At 47.2% G+C, this 19,604-nt stretch overlaps 1 protein-coding gene across 1 annotated transcript in view; it reads left to right on the top strand.

Moving 5' to 3' along the window:
• Positions 1 to 641: 641 nt before the first annotated feature.
• TWIST2 (twist family bHLH transcription factor 2) overlaps positions 642 to 19,604 on the top strand; it is a 34,018-nt gene continuing 15,055 nt past the window's right edge. The window contains exon 1 of the mRNA XM_086751007.1: positions 642 to 1,381. Within this exon, the coding sequence (XP_086607133.1) occupies positions 861 to 1,343 (483 nt within the window). The 5' untranslated portion in view covers positions 642 to 860 and the 3' untranslated portion in view covers positions 1,344 to 1,381. The remainder of the gene's footprint in view (positions 1,382 to 19,604) is intronic.

The raw sequence follows: 19,604 nt of genomic DNA, 5'->3' as shown, positions 1-19,604 counted from the left end.
TGACTGCCCCCAAACCTCCGCCCTCCCCGCAGCTCATTGAGCCCCAGGGAAATTCTGGTGCCACAAGGTCACCCCAGGTCCCCCATCCCATCTCTGCAGGGCAGGAGTTTTGGGGAGCAGGGTGCTGCAAGGGGCAGCTCATGGAGGGGATGGCAGGGGGTTTTTCAAGACCCTCAGTGCCACAGGGTGCAAAATGGGGCACAAGTTTTGCCAAAAAAAATGGGGCATCTTCTTGGGCATGCAAGAGCTTGCACCAATTCGGGCAAGGTACCGCTGCAGGCTGGCGACAGAAATGGGAGTGAGACCCTTGGCAACATGTGCTAGGAGGCAGCCTGCAAGTGCTCAGCACCCCAAAAAAACCCCTGGGGAGCTGCTGCAAATTCAGCATCTCTGGGGTGAGGGTGGGGGTGGTGCAGGGTGGTCACCAGTTATCTTTTATTCGGGGTACATTCCCAAGATTTTAGTTAAGTGTAACATAAAACTGTGAAAGTTTAGCAGGGGAAAAGCTTTCCTCCCACAGACCTGGCCGGCCAATCAGAAGGGAGCCCCGCACCTCCCTCACTTCTGACAACTATTTAGCAACTGAGCTCAGCTAAAGTTTCCAAAAAGTTAGAATAACTTCCTCTCTCCAAGACCTCAATTTTTTTGCACAACCCCAGTCCTTGAAATAAGAGCCCTTCAAGCAACCTGGAAAACATTTGGTCAGCAAAAAGAAAAAAAAAAAAAAGCCCTCCTGTGTTTTTTTTTTTTTTTTCCTAAGGATCTGTCTCAGGAATTTAAAGCACATTTAAGACACACACACACTCACATAACATAAGGAGGGGGGGAAAGTCTCTTCCCCTCCCCTTCTTGCAGAAAGCATGGAAGAAAGCTCCAGTTCTCCGGTTTCCCCTGTGGATAGCTTGGGGACCAGTGAAGAGGAGCTGGAAAGGCAGCCAAAGAGATTTGGCAGGAAGAGAAGATACAGTAAGAAGTCCAGCGAAGATGGCAGCCCCAACCCAGCAAAAAGAGGGAAAAAGTCCAGTCCCAGCTCCCAATCTTATGAAGAACTGCAGAGCCAGAGGATCCTGGCCAATGTCAGAGAAAGGCAGAGGACTCAGTCGCTCAACGAAGCTTTTGCTGCCCTGAGGAAAATCATCCCCACTTTGCCCTCCGACAAACTCAGTAAAATCCAGACCCTCAAGCTGGCGGCACGGTATATAGACTTCCTCTACCAGGTGCTACAGAGCGACGAGATGGACAGTAAGATGACGAGCTGCAGTTACGTGGCTCACGAGAGGCTGAGTTATGCCTTCTCCGTATGGAGGATGGAGGGAGCGTGGTCCATGTCGGCCTCCCACTAGCCACTGCTCGGGGCCAGGCAAGCCCAGCTGCCGAAGGGGTAGGTACAGATTTCTCTTCTCCCCTATGATGCTGCACGTCTGTCTGGCCGTGGGATGGGGCTCCTGTGGTTTCCTTTGCCGTGGGGCTCGGTTCTGCCCAGGGAGAGGTGGCATGGCTTGGTTTGGAGATACAGGGATGCTGCTGGGCGAGGGGTTTGGGGCCACTGACTTGGAGGTGAAATGAGCAGTGTAGGTGTGCCCCCTCCCGCTCCCCCACGCCTGCGAAAATTAAGAAAAAAAAACAACTTCCAGGCAGACAAAAATCAGATATGCCCAAATTTCTGGAAAAAATAGGCATGTTCCTGCTCTGTGGGGATGGGCGAGATGAGAGGGGACCAGCCTTGAGGCTGATGAGGGGCAAGAGGGAAACCGTTGCTGCATGAGATTTACCAGAAAGCTCTGCTTAGGGGAAGGGTTTTTAAGAGAGGAAGAGGTGATCAGCACAACAGGCTGACAAGGGGATCTGAAACAGCTGCCGCCCTGGCTCCACGGGCGGCTGCACGCAAAAATCCCATTGCCGAGCCATCGGCTCCTGGGGCAGTCGCATCCCATCCTGGCTGTGGGGGGACCAGGGGGTTCGCGGGACCCAAGAGTGGTTCGGTGACAAGTTCACCCCAGGTTGCATTTCTCTTAAAAGAAACAAGGAGCAGATGTCGGCTGCAGCCCTGCGCTGTGCCCCTTCCCCCTCACACAATAAAAAAGCAAACAAAGATAGAAGAAACTTTGCCAAATTTTTGTATTTGTTTGGTTTCCCTTCCTCAAAGTGCCGGTAAAGCAAGGGCTGGTGTTAGACTTTTCTAGGCTGGGAGTTAGTTTCTTATTTACTCTCAGCACTAAACCCTTCCTCATCGTTTTCCATTAGCAGAAAACTACTTCCTCTTATGTTACCGTTGCAATATTTGGAGAGGGAAGAATAAGCAGTAAGAAAGGAGGGGGGAAAAAGAAAAGAAAAAAAAAAAGGGCCCTTAATAACACCCTCATCTCCAGCTAATTAAGCAGAGCAGCTCTGCGTTGTGTCAGCCAGAGTTTGCACACAGCCAGTCGCTTGGTACATAAAGCAGAGCCCGAGAACCCCTTTCAAACACTCAAAAGAGAAATTTGCCCCCCCCCACCCCATAACATCACACGTGATGTAAAAATGAAATAATTTCATCATGCTATGCAAAGAATTGACTCCTTAAAGATGAAAAGAACGATTATCCTAACCCATTGGCCAGGCTTTTTTAAAGAGGCAAATCCATCTTTGTTTTAGCAGCAATAAACGGCTCATTTAAAAAAAAAAAAAAAAGCCTTGATGGAATTGCAGTACCTCGTTTGAAAAAGCCCAAAAGTGTTCAACCAGGACTTACTAGCGGTGTGAAACGCAGACTTAAAACGATTTTAGAAACCACTTCAAGTAAACGTTTCACTTGCATCCTGAAATGGTTTGCGTTTTGGTGCTGCAATTAAGTTTCCACACCCTCTTCTAGGGAGCCCCCAAAATGTTGGGCTGCTCAGAAATTGGTTACTCTACCAATTGCACAAGCTGGCTGTTGTTTAGTTTTGTTCACACAGGTAAAGCTGCTGCCACGGGTTTTATGGCTATTGCTGGCGTTACTATTTTTTTGCATGCTGTGCCCTAATTTCAGCTGCAAAAAGCCAAAGACAAGCCACTTTTTAAAAGGATAAACCCTCCGTTTATAAAACAGAGTGTCTTTTCCCATGCTAATCTGGCTAAAAAAGCTGCAGCAAATAGATTAAGGGGAAAAAAAAAAGAAAAAACCCACACACAAAACCCCAGGCTTCTTGTCAAAACCAGATGTAAAATGTCCCGAACACATATTTCTTCAGCGGTTTAGATTGGCTGAAATAGGAAAGTGCTGGGATGGAACAATGCGTTTATTCTGTTGTTTCCCAAATGATGTGCTGCCATTAGCCAATGATGTTTTTTAAACTGTTATCTAATATACAACCGTTCCTCTTTATCGTACAGTACTTTAGCAGCAAACCTGCTTTTTTAAACCATATTTTTTTAAAAATCACTGTCTGTTGAATTATTATTAGCATTGCTCCGATGAGGCGGATTTTATATGTAGATGCTCAGATTGTCCCTACCCAAAAGAAATTGCCAGCGACATTTGGGACTGCACGAAAAACCGTGACGTAGAGCCAAACCCCAATGTGTTTTCGGTTTGCTTTGGAGTGAATTGCTATTTGGTGTCTTTGCCGTAGCCCACCTAACAGCCCAGAGGTGAGAGGCGGCTCTTTGCTCCATGTTTGCACGCCTTTGTAAAGGAAGGTGGCCTTTCCCCGAGCTCCCGGACTTTCCCCTCTTGCCGCTCCTTTCTGTGCCTGTGTGCATGCACGCGCGTGTGGTTGAACTGTTGAAAACATTGTTGACAAATGGCCTGGTGTGGTGCGGTGCGGTGTCAAATTCTATCGTTTATGGCGACAAAAAAATTACATTTGCCAGCAAATAAAAAAAAAAAATACAACAAGATCCTTGAGAAACCCTCTAAAATGGACAAACTGAGTGGCATGACAGACTTCTGCGTGGGTCTGGCCCGGCCAGAGGAGCTGTGCATAACAGGGGAGCAGTCTGTGCAGTCTTCAGACCAAAGAATCCCCTTTAAGAAATAGCTGTCTGAATTTGGGATCACCTCCTGCCTGCCCTAGAGAGCAGCGAACGTTGGGTAAGCACAAAGGAGTGAGTGCTGTTCAGGCTGGATTGTTGCAGTCGTCCTCCCTTTTCCCTGGGTTTTGGGGAGAGATAGGCAAGGAAAGGTTTTCTTCTTGGAGGAAGAGTTGTTCCCCTTCAGCTGGAGAAAAAAAAAAAAAAAAAAGAAAATCAAGAGGAGGTTTTTGATTAGAAAATCAGAGCCCTGGGAACTGGTAAAATGCCACCTGGCCTCTGCAAACGCCAGCAGGTCACTGCTGCTCGCTCCTGCGGCCACGAGAGGTTTTCCTTTTCTGCTCCACGTAATTACAGACAACTGACTCTGGTAGTTTCAAGAGAAGCAGACGCAGCCTTGCACTTCAATAAGCGCAAAAGGATGTTTCAAGCAGACATGCGAAGCTGAGTCTTCCTCCCCCAAATCTCCCCCTCCTCATCGTCGGCACCTGTGCCCCTTCCCATGCAGCCACCTTTCTCTTTGTCCTTCAAAACATTCAAGATGCTCTAAACAGAAAAAAAAATTCCAGAGAAAAGAAAATATGTTTCCCATTATTCCATTTAGTAGGAAAAATCCTGTCCAACTGGGATGTCTAAGTGTAAAGGATGATGTAAGCCCTAACCCTCGTCCCAGTAAGACCAGTCTACCAGAAACCCCCTTCTTCCCCTGGGCTGGCACAGGCACTAGTAACACCTTCCCCGTCTTTTTTTGTGCCGGGGAAGCCGTGTGCAACATGTGCATGTGATACGCAGCCCTCTTACCATTGCCCCTTTGGACGTTTCCAGTATGAAACGCTAGCATCCTATTTCATTTTGTCCGTAAAGAAGCAAACAGATGTTATCTCCGCTGGCCCTGGGAACAACCTAACTCTATAGTTTATGAGAGCAGTACAGTTAACTGAGGGTGTTGTGACACTGGAACTAAGCCCTTTCTGTCCCCAAAGCCCTATTTTTTTATACGCATCCTTACAAAAATGTAAATATGTTTCCTTGACAGGAAGGATTGTAAAGTTTGGTATTTACATTAATAGGCTTGTAGCAGGGGGGGTTCATCTTAGTGCATTTAAGAGCCCAGCAAAATGCATTTTGGATCTTCTGTTTACGTTCATGTCTTTTCTTGGGAAAGAATAAATCTGTTACACAGTGGACACCGAATACGTTGCAGTCAGCCAGAAAAATGCTCAGGCTCAGAGACCTTTGAAAGAGAGGGTGCAAGGAAAATGCTCCAGAGAAGGGGACAGGCAAAAGACAAATCTGCCACGGGCTAGATGCATGTACACTAATTACCAATCACAAAGAGCTAGACACACACGCGGCGGAGGGGAAAACGTTGTATGAAAACCAAAGGACCGCTTCGAAATGCGGCAAAAACGTGTTATTACTTAATTTGCCGGAGCCTGGACTGCAGTAAACGTCCTGTCGGGAGAGATGTGCGTTGAATGGGCTTGAAAGGAGCAGTCAGGGCATGCTTTTCAGCTAAGTAGACCTAATTTGTCTCCAAATTAGTCATCCTCACACCTGTCTTCTGTACAGAGTAGGTCTAATTTTAAGAGCATGTGGAGTATCCTCATTAAAAGAAAGGGGAAGGTTGCCACGCTTCTTTGCAACCTCCCTTCGCATTCCTTCCTTCAGTGCTTTTCAGGACATATTTCATAGAATTATAGGTAGCGGTGATAAATTAGCCTTGGAGATCACAGCAGTCTCTTACACAGCCGATACAGATCCTGTAACCACCACTGAAATTTCTTTTGGGGACATTTCTTGTCACTCTTTCCCCTTAGCAATATAATTATTTTTATAGCTGTAGCTCAGAATCATTTCCATGTGGTTCAGCACAACTTTGAAATCTCCAAGCCTGAAATCTCCAGAATTTATGTCTTGCTGCAGAGCCATAGGAACAGTTTGATGAGGCCAGGAACATGTAAGGGAATGCCACCGCAACCCCGAGCGCAAAGCGAGCTCAACATGTAATCAGGGAATTACAGCTGCTGCTGGGGGAAAGCACACATTTCGGGTAGCTTTTCTTTTCAGCCCCTCTCTAAGCTTTGCAGAAGATAAGGGGAGGAAAAAATTAAAAAAAAAAAAAAAAGAGAAAAACAAACTGATTAAAGTGCTGTGCCATGAAAAACGTCGCTGCTCCTTGCGAGCTGAGGATCCCATCGGACATCTCAGCGGGTTGCTCTAAGTGTCTCGGAGAGGGCTATGCACCACCCTTTACAATTTTGTTCTTAGGCAAATCTGAAAGTGAGGAAAAGCAAAAAGTCCTCCAGTTGGATACTAGCAGCCTTGTGCTAATTAATGATTAGTCCTCAAGAACTAAACCAGTACAAATATTTGCCAGGGAAAAAAAAAAAAAAACCAAAAAACAAAACCAGAAACGCACCACTCTAGGCACCCCAGCATTTAATTAGATTTGTAGTTGTGGAAGATGACCACTCAGCAACAACGACTAATCATACACAAATAACAAATTAACTCAGCCAGCCAATAAATCAGAGCAAGGCAGCCCTTACCCTCACACCCGTCTCTTTAACCACTTCCACGTCAGACCCAGCCGACAAGGGCAGCCGGTCCATCCAGCCCTTCCTGGGACACTGCAACTGTGCCATGGGGGCTGGCTGTGGCTGTGCCCTTGTCCTTCTCCCAGCAAGGGGAGCCAGTTAAACGGGTCTTTGCTGGAGAAGAGCCTCCTCAACTGGGCTTTGTTCAGCTCCGCTCAACCTCCCGGGCACAGCGGGCGCTCGTATTTTCCCGTGGACGGGTGTGCAAGGTGGGGATGGGGCTCTGCTAGCTCTCCAAGGTGTGCTCGCAGGGCTGGCTTTGGGAGATTGACCTGTAAAACTGAGGCCCCTCCTTTTGAATTTTTTTTCACCATCTGTCACCCTTAGAGTCCAAGGCTTTCTGCATTTAGCAGTGAGGAGGATTTTCCCTTAGGCAAGGAGGAAAGAAAAAGAAGAAAAAAAAAAAAAAAAAAAAAAAAAAAGCCTTTCTCCCCCCAAAATGAGCCACCACATGACTGGAAGCAGCATCAGGAACCTGGAGTGATTAGCACCTTGCTGGAGGAGGGTGCAAACGGGACAGGGAGGCTACTGGCACCACTCTGGTACAAATGTTAAATAAGCAACACAACCATTAAGCCCTGTTGCTAACAGAGGGTTTCAAAGAGGCTGTTAGACCCTAGATCTGTCCAGACAATCCTCCCTGAGGTCTGAGCCTTTTTAAGGGGGAAAAAAAAATAAATTTGATCTAATCCTCCCCATTGAATCCAGAAAAGGCAGCATGAACACTTCCCCAAAGTGGAAAGGGGCAGCTGGGCATCCCCAGGACGCTCACAGGGGCTTCGTTTGAGCCTTCACGTGATTCTGGATTTTATTTTTATTTTTTTTTTTTGGCTTCTGCACTTCGGCGAGGGATGGGAGTCAGGCAAACCCAGCCTCACACAGCTTGCAACAGCGATCAGACATCAAAAAGAAAATAATCCTTGTGCCCTGCGCTGTATGGTGAGCTGGAAATGAGCTATAGTCCCTCCTCTTCCTCCCATCTTCTCTTCTTCATCTTTTAACCACAGCTTGGAAAACAGAAAAGTTGGGGGGAGAAGACAGATGTCTACTGGTTCAGCTTGATATATATTTACTGGAAGAGGTCCAGTAAGCCTGTACTAGCTTTAATTGAATTCCTATTAAGATAATTTTGCCTTGTTAACTGCCACCCCCAAAAAGAAGCTTTACTATTTTCTTAAGAGATATTAGATCTGCCAAATGCATGCTTTAAAATGTATGAATTTAGTTTCGGATGAGTCTAGCCACCAAAAATTCTCATGCAGTAATTTATGTGATTATGCCTTCAATTTAAGCTGTTCAGACCCCCTTTAAAAAAAAAATCATGTTTGTGCTTAAATGTAAATAAACCTAACTGCTCAGCTAGGAGAGATGTGGAGGGATCGCGGCTGTACTGAGTCTCCTGTTAAAAGAAAAAAAAAAAAATTAAAAATCAGCTGATCCAGCTTGGAAAATTCAGGAGGGTGAGATGGAGCCAGGGAGAGGCTTTCAGATAGAAAGCGGCATTTCGCATGGTTGGGGGATTCCCCGGCACATCCGCATCCAGCGTCCCCAGCACCAGGCTCCTTCTTAAAATCAATCTGCCCAAGGGATTAACAGCCACAAACGCACACGTTTGATACTGACCCTTAATAGTACGTTTCACACACACCGTGATGAAATTTTGCTGCGTAATATGGCTCATTAGAAGAAATTCCTGTCCAGGAAAGAAGGCTTAAAAAGTCACGAGGATTTTAGAAAAAAAATAGAATAAAAAAAAAAAACGCAAAACGGGCAGACTCATGAGAAAGGCAACCAGGCGTATGCTTCCCAACATAGGATTTGCTGTTGGTAACAGGGTTGTTTTTCTTTAGTTAAGAGCAATAAAGGATTTTAGACCCCAGGGGAAAGCCAGTGCTGCAGGCTGAGTTGCAAACACAGCCCGGGAAGAGCCCCAGCATCTGCAGGCGCTCGGCAGTGCCACCCACCCCAAGCACGGGGCAGAGCAGGGCGAAACGCTCCCCAGGGAGCACGGTGTTGGGTGCGGGCAATACACCCCCGTACCAGCATCGCTGTGGGCACAGCGGGGCGCCTGGGAGAAAAGCATCTGGGGCATGATCAAACCATTTATCAAAGAGTTTGGATAGGGAAAATAGCTTCTCGGCATGTCGAAACTGAGTGCTTGCCTCTCTTGCGTGCTCCTCACTGGGATGCCCAGCACCACCTCCATGACACATAGGCACCTTCTGCCCATTCTTGTGAGCTTTTTAAGTCTTCCCCCCACCCCCCCCAAACAGAGGTAAGCTTGCCCAGTGGGCTCTGGCACCCAAAGCATCAGCGGGTGCCACGGCATGGGTTGGGTGGCAGGAAGCAAATCTGTGCAAAAGCATCCGAGTGGAACCAGAGAGTTTCCAGCTATGGCAATGCTCCACCATGGAAACTTCCCAGTAAGATACTGGGGTGTAAAACTACACAACAAAAGCAGGCCAGATGAGATAATATTGCCTTTAAAAAAAGATTTAAACAATCTACGCATACAGCATTCATGTGTGATTTTACACATTAGATAAGACAGCTATTCTGCATCTCTAAGAAAATTTATTGTTTTGCCTGATGAGCTCAGGAAATTTCTAATATCGCTGAGCCCTTTTTGCTGCCTCTAATTGCAAGCACGATGGTTCAGGCATGACCCTGCAATCAACGCTCTCTGCCAGCTCAGTGGGGTTTTATGCCGTGAACAACGAGATATTTTGCAAGAGATTTTTCATCCTTTGCCACGAGAAGGACTCTTTAATAGATTCCCATTATGACCAGCACTAAATAATCTGTTTTATACCGTATGGGTCCAAAATATTGGTTGCTGGAGGGGAGCTGGAGCGTAGCGGAGTGTCTGCTGTCTCACCACCTTCCCCGTGGAGAAGTGGTGAGCCTGCCCGTGGGTTTTGACTCAGAGATGCGGTTCAGAGTGCCGGGTTTTGAACTGCCAAGCTGCAGTTTGTGCCCTAAGAGCACGGGAGATCAGAGCATCCCTGATTCGAGGGAAGCCCTCGAAAATTTTAGAAAATACTCAACTTATCGATCAGTACTTCTTGTGATAACTTAATGCGAGCAAAGGAGGAACTCAGCACTGTGTGACATGTTCATGCCAGGGAAAATAGCAGAGGAGAGTGCTGTAAAAATACCCCAAAAATATAATTACAGGTACCTCAATCGATGTCATGTGCCCAGAGGGCTGGGGATACAGGATAGCATTTTCAGCTGTGAATTGGGAGCTTGAAACACATTGATTTTCAATAGGACTGAGCTGATCTGAAAATTTTACTCCTAAGCGCTGTTATTTTGTAAATCAGACAATACTTTCACTCTCAGTGGGTGGCAAAAGGTAAATATTTTCAAGTGTTTGAGGAGCTGAAAAGAAACAGGAATGGCTTTGAAAATTGTAGCTATTTCTTAGCTGTGAATTATGTCAGAATGAGAAAGGAATACCTGGCTTAAAAAGCAACAATCTTCAAATACATTTCCCTTTTTCAATACTGGTTTATTGTTCTCAGATATATCATCATTATTGGCCCATTTTCTACTGCAATTAGAATGGTTTTTATTACCTGCCTGAGCAGGTACGCATATGAGTCCCCGAGTGCATTTACTATATTCTGCCCATTTTCCCCTGCTGCTACAGAAGACAAACCTCCTGCTTATAGAGCGTTCGGTGCTATTTCCCAATTGCGTAATTTCACCGGCCATGCAAATCAGTTGCAACTTATTTTTGTCCCCAGTGCCGTTCTTTCTTTATCCTTCCTTTAAAAGCTACTACGCGAGTTCTCACACAGCTCTAGCAACATTTGTGTTATTTTAAAATACAAAGTCTCTTTCTAGATAGGAAATCCATAGGCTTCCCCCTTGAACCACTCATCTGCCACACTGATCAGTCTGCCCTTCATCTCTCCGTTATTTCAGGCACATCCTTAAAATCGCACACAGGGCCAAAATATTTCAAAACAAGGGGCTTTGCACTCATTTCTGCCGTGCCACACCAGCAGCTACAGCCTGCCAAAGCAGCTTGGAGAACAGCACGGGGGCAGTTCCATGCAAGCTACCCCATCGCATGCAAATACGCAACTCATCCATGCGAGTGGCAGCACCCTACACTAGGCGGCCCCAGTACAAGCTCATCTTAACATTGCGTCTTGAAGAGGTTCTCCAAACCTCACCCTCCCCATGGCAAAAGGCATTTGCCCATGCTGTTGAGTCAACTGACCCATCCCTCGGGTCTGGCAGGAGTACCCGGTGCAGACAAGCCATAGGGATCATGCAGCATGGGCGGCAAGCACAGGGCAAGCTCCTGGGGTTGGGGCGATGTCAGTCATGCCCTGGAGCTGAGCACAGCCATTTTTCACAGGATAAGCCCAAATGTGCTTTGGGAGGCGAGGGAGCCGTGGTGGATGCAAAGGGAGAGGAGGAAAGAAAAGCTCCCTGGATGTCTTGCAGGGAGCCCAGGGTAGGACTCAGCTCCTAAAGCTTCGCAGGGGTTTTGGTCACAGGGGCTGTTTGGGGCACGGGGGAGTTCCGAGCAGCTCCGTTGTGCTTTGTAGATGTGCAACATCTACAAGGTGAGGCATCTGCAGCCACAGCATGGTTGTGGACGTGACTCTGGGAAGCTGCTGGGCCCCGCAGCACAACACGCAGCAGGGCTTTTGTCCCACACCTCACACCACACAGGGCTGGACCTGGACACATTTTACCCCCACAGTCCCAGGAGACATCAGATGGGCCTGTGGGGCAGATGGGGTTGTCCTCCCATTTTCATTTTCTTAGGAAACTAAGAAATTTTTTTCAAAAAAGAAAAATGGCCCTTGGCAGCAAGCAGAGGGTGGGGATCCCTGCCAAGGCCTGGACAGCTGTACCTTCTTCGCTAGCAAGTTGTGCTATCAGCGAGGGCTGTGCGCCGAAAGCCAAGAGGAGTTACCATAGCTGCCACATCGCATTTCGCTGATCCTCCCTCTGGGAGACACCTTAAAGAAACAAACCCACCCTCGCAGCCACGCCAGCGCTCACGCCCCAATGTGCATCAGAGGAAAACTGTAGGTGACTTTGCAGGATTTCTGCTTTCTGTCGGTTTTTTCCTCCCCCTTTTCCCAATCGCCAGCATTTCTGATCCAAGAGAAGGGGACAGGGGAGGAGGGAAGCAGTTTATACAAAACAGTTTTTCCGTTTTCTGCGGCCTTGCTTGTGTACGGAAGGGCCACCCATCCCTCCCATTCATGGCCCCAGCAGCACCCCTGTGGCTGGACCTTCCCATCTGCTTGAAATCACCCAGGAAGTTGTGCAAAAGCCCTACTGGGGTACCCCGTCCCCAAACTGTCGCACAAACATCCTTATGACGCACAACCCTGTTCAGCAGCTCTCCCTATCCCAGCAGCCCCATCATGGGCAGATTCCCAGGCTGGGAGAGCTGTTTGATGAAGAAAGGTGGAAAGGCACAGGCCCTCAGGGCAGCTCACTCCTGGGCTCTTGCTGACTCAGCATTTTCTGGCACTAGAGGGCAGGATTCACTATTTTAAAGAGTAAGGTGGGTTTGAGGTTGCATTCAAGGGGCACATGGCATTATATGTCTAGCAGGGAGCATGCAGCACGTGTGGGAGCTGCCTCACAAAGCAAGGCTTTTTCCCCTGAAAAGCTTCATCCTTTTCACTAGGGTGTTCTGCTACGTGTATAGTTTAAAGCTGTTACGCCCTTGTCTTAATAGGAGATTTCTCAGATCAGCTCCAAACAAAACAAGCACAGGTTTACTTCATTTCTTTATCAACAGCTACTCCAGTAAACAACCAGAATTTTAAGATTACTCCATGTGGGTTGTGCAGTGCAGTCCTTTCGTTAGTAAAAACCTCAGCAAATTGGCAGGCTTCAAGAGCAAGGTAATTTGTGATCTAAACATAAGGAAAAAAAACTTCTCTCAGGCCTCCCAGGTCTCCTTGCAGGGAGGAGGGAATCCTGCAACCACAGCATGCAGCGTGGATGTAAATAACCCCATACATAAAACGGCAGAAAATATTGTGGGCTGACAGCCAGGAGCAGCAGATTGCGCCTCAAATTTTTTTTTTTTTTGACATCACAACTTGTAATAGGTGATAACAACTAAATGGATCAGGTTGTTCTGGTGTGGCAAACCCCTGCCAGGATGCGGCGCATTCCTACCAGCCACTCGGCCATCTTCGCACCAGCGCAGGACGTGACGGGCATCGCGCCCCAGCTGCTGGCACCCACAGGTCTGCCAGAAAGCATCCCCCTTCACTGAGGGACTGAGCTCTTTTAAGATGTCGAGGCTGGGGAGCCTCTGCAGAGATGGTGGTTGATGAAGGAGACCCCACTCACTCTGTTCACCTCCGGCCCATTTCGTTTCGCACTGCTGCTTGCAGCAGGGACTGGTTTTTCTCCTTTACTGGTTGTCCCCGCAACAGCGCGGAGCATCCTCTTGGCACCCTGTATTTTTTTTTTTTTGGGTGCTTTTTGCATCCCAGCGGGATCTGACTGCTGCCAGAGGGAAACCAGCTGGGCAGCAGGGCCAGGCCGAGCAGGCTACCCACAGCCATTTGTATGCGTTTCATAGCTTCTTCTCTCTGAGATCTAAATTGCAGATGTGCGCTTCAGATTGGGAGAGAGACAAAACGGAAGGAAAAAGGTTAAGCAGCTCTGTGAGTCACTCTAATGCACAACCTACTGTTGATTTAGAAACCTACCTCGGCTGTAAATACAGAATAAAGTTCTCCAAACTGTTTAACCTTTTGTATTCTGGCCAGCAAAACAAATAAACGAGAACAAAACACCCCTCCAGAGTCAGGAAAGCAACAAGTCTGGAAAACCCTGCAGTGGAGTTAGTATTGAGAGACAAAAAGTGACCCAAAACAAGTGACCTAAAGAAAAGGAGTAAAAAAGAAAAAGCAGCAAACATGAAAGGCAACGAGGCAGGCCCACATGTTAGTGGAGCAGATAACGAAGAGAGCATGGAGCGCAGGCCACGCTGCTCCCCGGGAACCGCTCCCAGCAGCGCAACGCAAGTGACAGCTTTCCAAACAAGCAAACAGGAGGCTGCAGAGCTGCAGCACAACAACAACAGCAAAAAAAAAAAAGAAAAATACACCCCAAACCCAACTCCTGCTGAAGCCAGTAGCAAGACCCTGGTTCCACAGGCACCAGCACCCGCTTTGTGCAAGGGGGTGGTTTGCACCCAGGCGCTCATAGGAGTTGCACAGACTCAATGCGTCCATGGTAGTCCCAAATTATTTGTTACCGGTTGCTGCTTTTTTGAGGGGCTAGCAGCACCAGGCTGGTGGCAAAGGACATCTTCGCCACGTAACTCAGGAAGATGCTCATGGGAGAACTGGCTTTTTCCCAGGCAGGGTAAGCATGTGGAGGGCTGGCACCAAAAACAGAGCAGGCTGTGCCTGGAGGGCTCCTTATCTCAGCTCTGCAAACCCTCGCGAATCTCTGAAGGCAGTTGAACCGTACAAACCAACCCCTCCAAAACCTCCAGAATCATTTTTGTCTTCAAAGCACAGGGTGTAGCAGCGGAAAGAGAGCTTTCCCTGGGATTTGAGGCACTGAGTGGGAGTTGAGAGAAAGGCCAGCATCTGCTGATCTCAGGGTACCACCAAGAGAATACCGCACAACGATCGAGGAGTTCACTTGGGCCAGAGCCATCCCCAAGGTCTCCAGTTAAAGGCAGAATTGCTAAAAAGCCCTGCAAAGTGACTGGGGGAGCCGAGGGGGCTTTAGAGTCCCAACAGTTCCAATGATTAAAAGGAAAACTGATGAGCAAGCATTTAGAGCTTAAATCAGACTTTCCTTAAATATTTAGGCATGCTTTAAATCAGCAGTGCTGCGGTTCACAAACCACCAGAGACTTTGCAGAGATGGGGATGTATTTAAAATAAAAAGTCACCATTATGGTCAGTACACAAATGCAAAACTCAGGGCAGAGGCAGAAACACCTGCCCAGTGCTGCTGGATAGTAATTCAGACCCCAAACACCTCTTGGGCTAGTTTTCTCCCCTGGCTTCCTAGATCAGAGATGCAACCTCCCTCGCTTCCATTTGTACAACAGTGATAGCTGCTGTTGAATGCAGGACTGAATATCTTTTTTAGGAGTCACACTAATACTTGGAGCATTTATCCTCACCTTGCTGGGAAAGCCCTCTTCTGTTTCCACAGCTTTGAACAGCCTGCGCCCCTGGTTCCTCCCCATTCCCAGGCAGTTGCCAGCCCCCCCACATCAGACAGGAACTGAGGCAGGACTTCAGAAACCATAATTTCAACCTCTTCTTGCTGGTTTTGAACTCTTCGAAGAGCACGTATTCAAGCTTTTCCACCTGAAGTCCGAAGACTAGAAACATCCCCTCTTAAAAATACTGCATGAATTGATTAAATAAGACATTACATGCTCTGTTGATATCATAATTTTAAAAATTGCACAAGATTTTAATAAAATACCAATAAAGCTAGACATTGCAACCACAAGGAGGAGCCTGAAGAAGTGGAATCAGTGATATTACAGAGAGCTGCCAGGAGCACACATGCTCACACACATCTCCCCATCCTTTGCTGGAACTGAGTTGAGCCTGGCAGATAGCAAGGAGCCCTAAACTGGGAGAAGGCACAGCACAAAGATGAGGGAATCCGAACCAAGAGCTGGGATCATCATCTCCTGCACACTCCTCTCAGCTGAGTCAAGTGATGGAGCAGAGCAAAGCACAGAGGGAGCAAAGTTGAGGGGCATGAAGGAGGAGCAGACCAGGAGAAAGAGCCCAGGAGACCAACAGCAGAGGAAGCAAAAGGGTCTTGGAGACAGGGGAAGAGGCAGAATGAGCAGCTTGGGCTGGGATTTATCACAAAGGGAGGCTGAGACTGACCAGGCATCATGCTAATGTGAGAAGCCTGCTCCTCATGTTGGGAATTTCCACTTTGCTGTGCAGACCACAGAGCACTGCATTAGAGGGATGTTGTGGGCACCATGACTGGGATGAAGGGGAAGCAGCCAGACCTGCCATGAGCGTCAGGGTCAAGAAAGAGACAGGCTGGAGGCAGGAAGACTCCCAGGAGCCAGCAGCACCCTTTCCACACCTACACATCCTCCAAGGGTACAAAATTATGGAAAGAGGAAAGATGTAAACAGGGTTCTCAGAGACCACCTGCAGGCTACTGGGAAAGTTACCCCACTTCCTCTCCCACCTTGGTCCCAATCTCAACCAAAAGTTGAGTTGAAGCCCCCACCAGCTCTCCTGCAGGAGCAGTAGGCCCCAAGCTCTTATCAGCTACCAAATCTGGGGGAGGTCAAAATTCACTCTGATGGCTTTGCAGGTCCCCACCCAGCAGGAAGCTAGGTTTTTTTTTTTTGTTCAAACACCATCAAGTTGAAGCATGATAAAACTATTTCATCCTTGCTGTGTGCAAGTGCCTACTCCCCACCAGAGCATCACACTGAACTTGGCCTTCAAACAGCCTTCCTCTGATCTGTTATTAGGGGAGTGACAGGATCTGATGAGCAGTCTGGTGCCAAGAGATGAGGCCAAAGAGATTTAAGGCCCCTCCAGAACTGAGATTTTTTTGGAAGGGCATTAAATATCCTTGATCCTTTTGAGAATGCCAGCCTACGCTCAAGTCTGAGCATCTTCATCATTTAGCTGCTCTTTGAATCTCTTGGAAAAACTTAAATCCATAATATACAAGACTAACATAAGTAGGGATAAAGAAGCATTTTCAGGTTTGAAGCCCAGGAGAAGACACAAGCTGGTTCAGAGCAGCCCTAAAATATCTTGATACTGCAGTGGTCCAGGCCATCTCCACAGACATTTCTAGTCCCTGGATTAGACCACAGCTCCCTTCCCTGGAAGGGCAGCCCACAGGCATTCCCTTGTCTCTCTTGTGCCTAGGAGCAATCCTCAGCCAACAAGACGACTTGGCTGAGTCTCACCAAAGGTGATCCCCTGGCCATGCAGTGAGCCCCCAAAAGCTAAGCATCTCATCCACAGCCCACGCACAGAGGAGAATCTTCGCAAACATGGAAAAGGGCACCAGATTCCCCCAGAATGGATACAAGTCACCAATCCCTGTAGCAGAGTCTAGCTTATGAAACCAGGCATAGTTCCACTGAAAGGAACAAACTCAGCTCCTTCCATTAGCAGAGTGTAGATGGAAATAGTTTGGATGGTTTAATGCTGGAGAAGTCCAAGAGCTCCATCCCCTGGGTCTGAGACCATCCAATAACCAGAGATGAAACAGCCAAGTGAGGTGATGGAAGCTGAATAAAGACATCTCTGGCAGGAAAAGCAATGCCAACAGTTCTCCTTGGCCTCTGGAGCTGCTGTGATACGGTATACCTCAGCTAGCTTTCTTATCCCAGCCCTACCTAGTTTTGGGCAACACAGAAAGACTTGGAGATGAGTGTAGGTCCTTCCTTCATACACACCAGTATGCTTTTGCAGCATGCCCTGCCCCAGATAGGGAAGGCACTCCAGTGGAATAACCCAGGAGTGTTTGCCAAAGAGGGCCTGAGGGGAGGGAAGGAAAAGAAGAGGAAAGTATTTAATAACTCCCAAATAATTTAAAAAAAAAATCATTAGCTATTATTTCAGCTGTGTGACCTCCTGAAGGGACTTTCTAGAGGGCCAGATTATGCAGTAAACTAAAAACATAAGTTAGTATGGAAAGGGCAGAGATCACTTTGTTCAGTCAGATCATGTGGGATGTCGTATTAAGCTTCGCATAGGGTGCATCCGTGTGCTTCCAGGACACAAGTGTGGCCCAGCAGCTCCTCAGGAATGGCACTCACAATAAATGAGTTATTTTCATTTGGCGACTGCTGATTTCCAAAAACTTCCTGCCAGTCCCACAGGGACAGAAGCACATTGCATTGCTGCGAGATTTCCAGCCGCAGTTCTAGCAGGCTGCATTGTCAGACACTTCGCAGAGACTAGCTCCCAGCCAGGCACCCTGCTCTGGGCAGGGGTCTCTACTATTACCCCATACAGGTAGGGGAAGCTTCTGAGCTCCTTTCCATTTACATTTCTTACTTCCACCTTCAAGGAAAAAACCTGTGCTACAAGAACCAGCCAGTCTCTCTGAAGCCATCTCCTAAAATTTCATTCCATTCACTCATTTATTGATGTTGATTTAAAGAACTACTGTTTTTAGGGAGCCATTTAATTGAGGAACTGATGATCATTGAAACCCATTCACTTTTCAAGTGTGAGTGTAGTAGGAAATACAGCTAGTCACATTTGCCAAAAACTGAGGATTGGGTGGAAGAGAAGGTGTGATGTCTAAAACCAGAATCTCTTTGGTTGTCAACAGCATCCCTATGGTTGCGCTCCCTGATAGCCGAACACCAACATTACAGGTATATAACAATATGTATGCGTATTATAGGTATATAATAATGTTTATTATATGTAGTAATATGTAGACATGGCACTCCAGGACATGGTTTAGTAGGTATGATGGTGTTGGGTTGACAGTTGGACTTTATGATGCTGGAGGTCTCTTCCAACCTTAAAGGTTCTAGGATTCTACGTATGCACATTACAGGTGCATACATGTGTAGGGGAAGTGTGCGGTGTACATACAAATTGAATAATGGTAGGCTTATATAGATGCCTGAATTAGAGTTTTGTCCAGAAACTTCAAAAGAAAACACAGCATCTTTAACTGGTAAAAAGCAGAGAGTGAAAAGTGCTTAAATTAAGTCACTACAGATATCCTATGCTCTTCCATACCTAGGGTATGTTTGAAGTCTCAATATGGTATCACAGACGATCTGTGCACTCTGTATAGAAGCATGCAGACACATTTCTCTAGACAGAGACAGACCAGTACTTCCACACACCCTACCTGCAGTCAATTTCTTAAGAAATCAATCAATTTGATTTCTTGATGAGCCTTTAAAGCTTCCATTTCAATCATTAAATGTGACGTCCAGCCTCCCTCCATCTTCACACACGTGCAGATTTAACCTGGAGAACAATAAACTTAAGGAAGTATTTGCTGTATTGCAAACACAGGTTGCACGTAACACTTAGCTGTATAGAGCAGAAAAGCTGCTCGCTCACCAGCAGCAGGCTCCTGGTTCACAGGAGCACAAGCTTAGCGCAGGTCCGCAGATCCTAGGACAGCTTGTGCAGTTTGGAGAGGAAAGGCATTGCCAAAGTCAAAGCACAAAAGTCTTTGTTCTGAACAGATGCAGAAAGCTCCTCTTCCTCTTCCGCCCCCGGAAAGGAGATTGCATCAGCACAGCAGTAATACAGGTTATTGGCTCACTGGGAACCCAGCAGAGTTCAGACACAAAGGTTCAAACAAGTCCAGCCTGCAGCTGGCAAACCTAAACAAGACCAGCCAGCTGGCGTTGAGCTGAGTCATCCGCACTAATTTGGTTGAAAATATTGACTTAGCCCAGTCATTTAATCACCGAAATCCAAAAACCCCTGACAACTGGACACAAGAAAACACACATCTGCCTTTTGCAGAATGACAGGCTGGAAAAGACCATGTAAACCAATTTTCCAGAGCTTTTTTCCTAGGCTTCTGTGTGCACACTGCATACAACACCAAGTTCTCGGGAGTCTGTCGCTAGCCTGTTCGGATTCAGCAGAGCACATTGCACTGCGCACACTGAATCCCACTGAAGTCAGCAGGGCTAATGGCGCACGTTCAGACATTAGGCATGTGATTAAATACTTCACTAAACGGAGACAAAGGACACACTGACTTTTTTGCTCCTTTAGCAGAGATTTCATCTTGGCATGTTTCTTCCTCCAAGAGTTTGAACTTGCTGGAGTGAGGCTGTTTGTTCCCCTTTGAAAAACAGCACCAAGGGAGCAATCAACTTTGTTTTGCCACTGGTGAAGCTGTAAACTCCAGAAGTGTGATGAAAAATTGACATGACAACTCTGAAGTGGATAGCTTATTGATAGGAAAGAAACACAAAACAGCAACAGAGAAAGCTGATAGACAACAGGCAGAATACACCACACCTCTGGTGTCCAC

This window comes from Chlamydotis macqueenii, chromosome 6 (genome assembly GCF_036417535.1).
Source record: "Chlamydotis macqueenii isolate bChlMac1 chromosome 6, bChlMac1.mat, whole genome shotgun sequence".
Lineage (NCBI taxonomy): Eukaryota > Metazoa > Chordata > Aves > Otidiformes > Otididae > Chlamydotis > Chlamydotis macqueenii.
The sequence above is the reverse complement of the archived record's forward strand: the minus strand, read 5'-3'. Positions and strand labels throughout refer to the sequence as shown.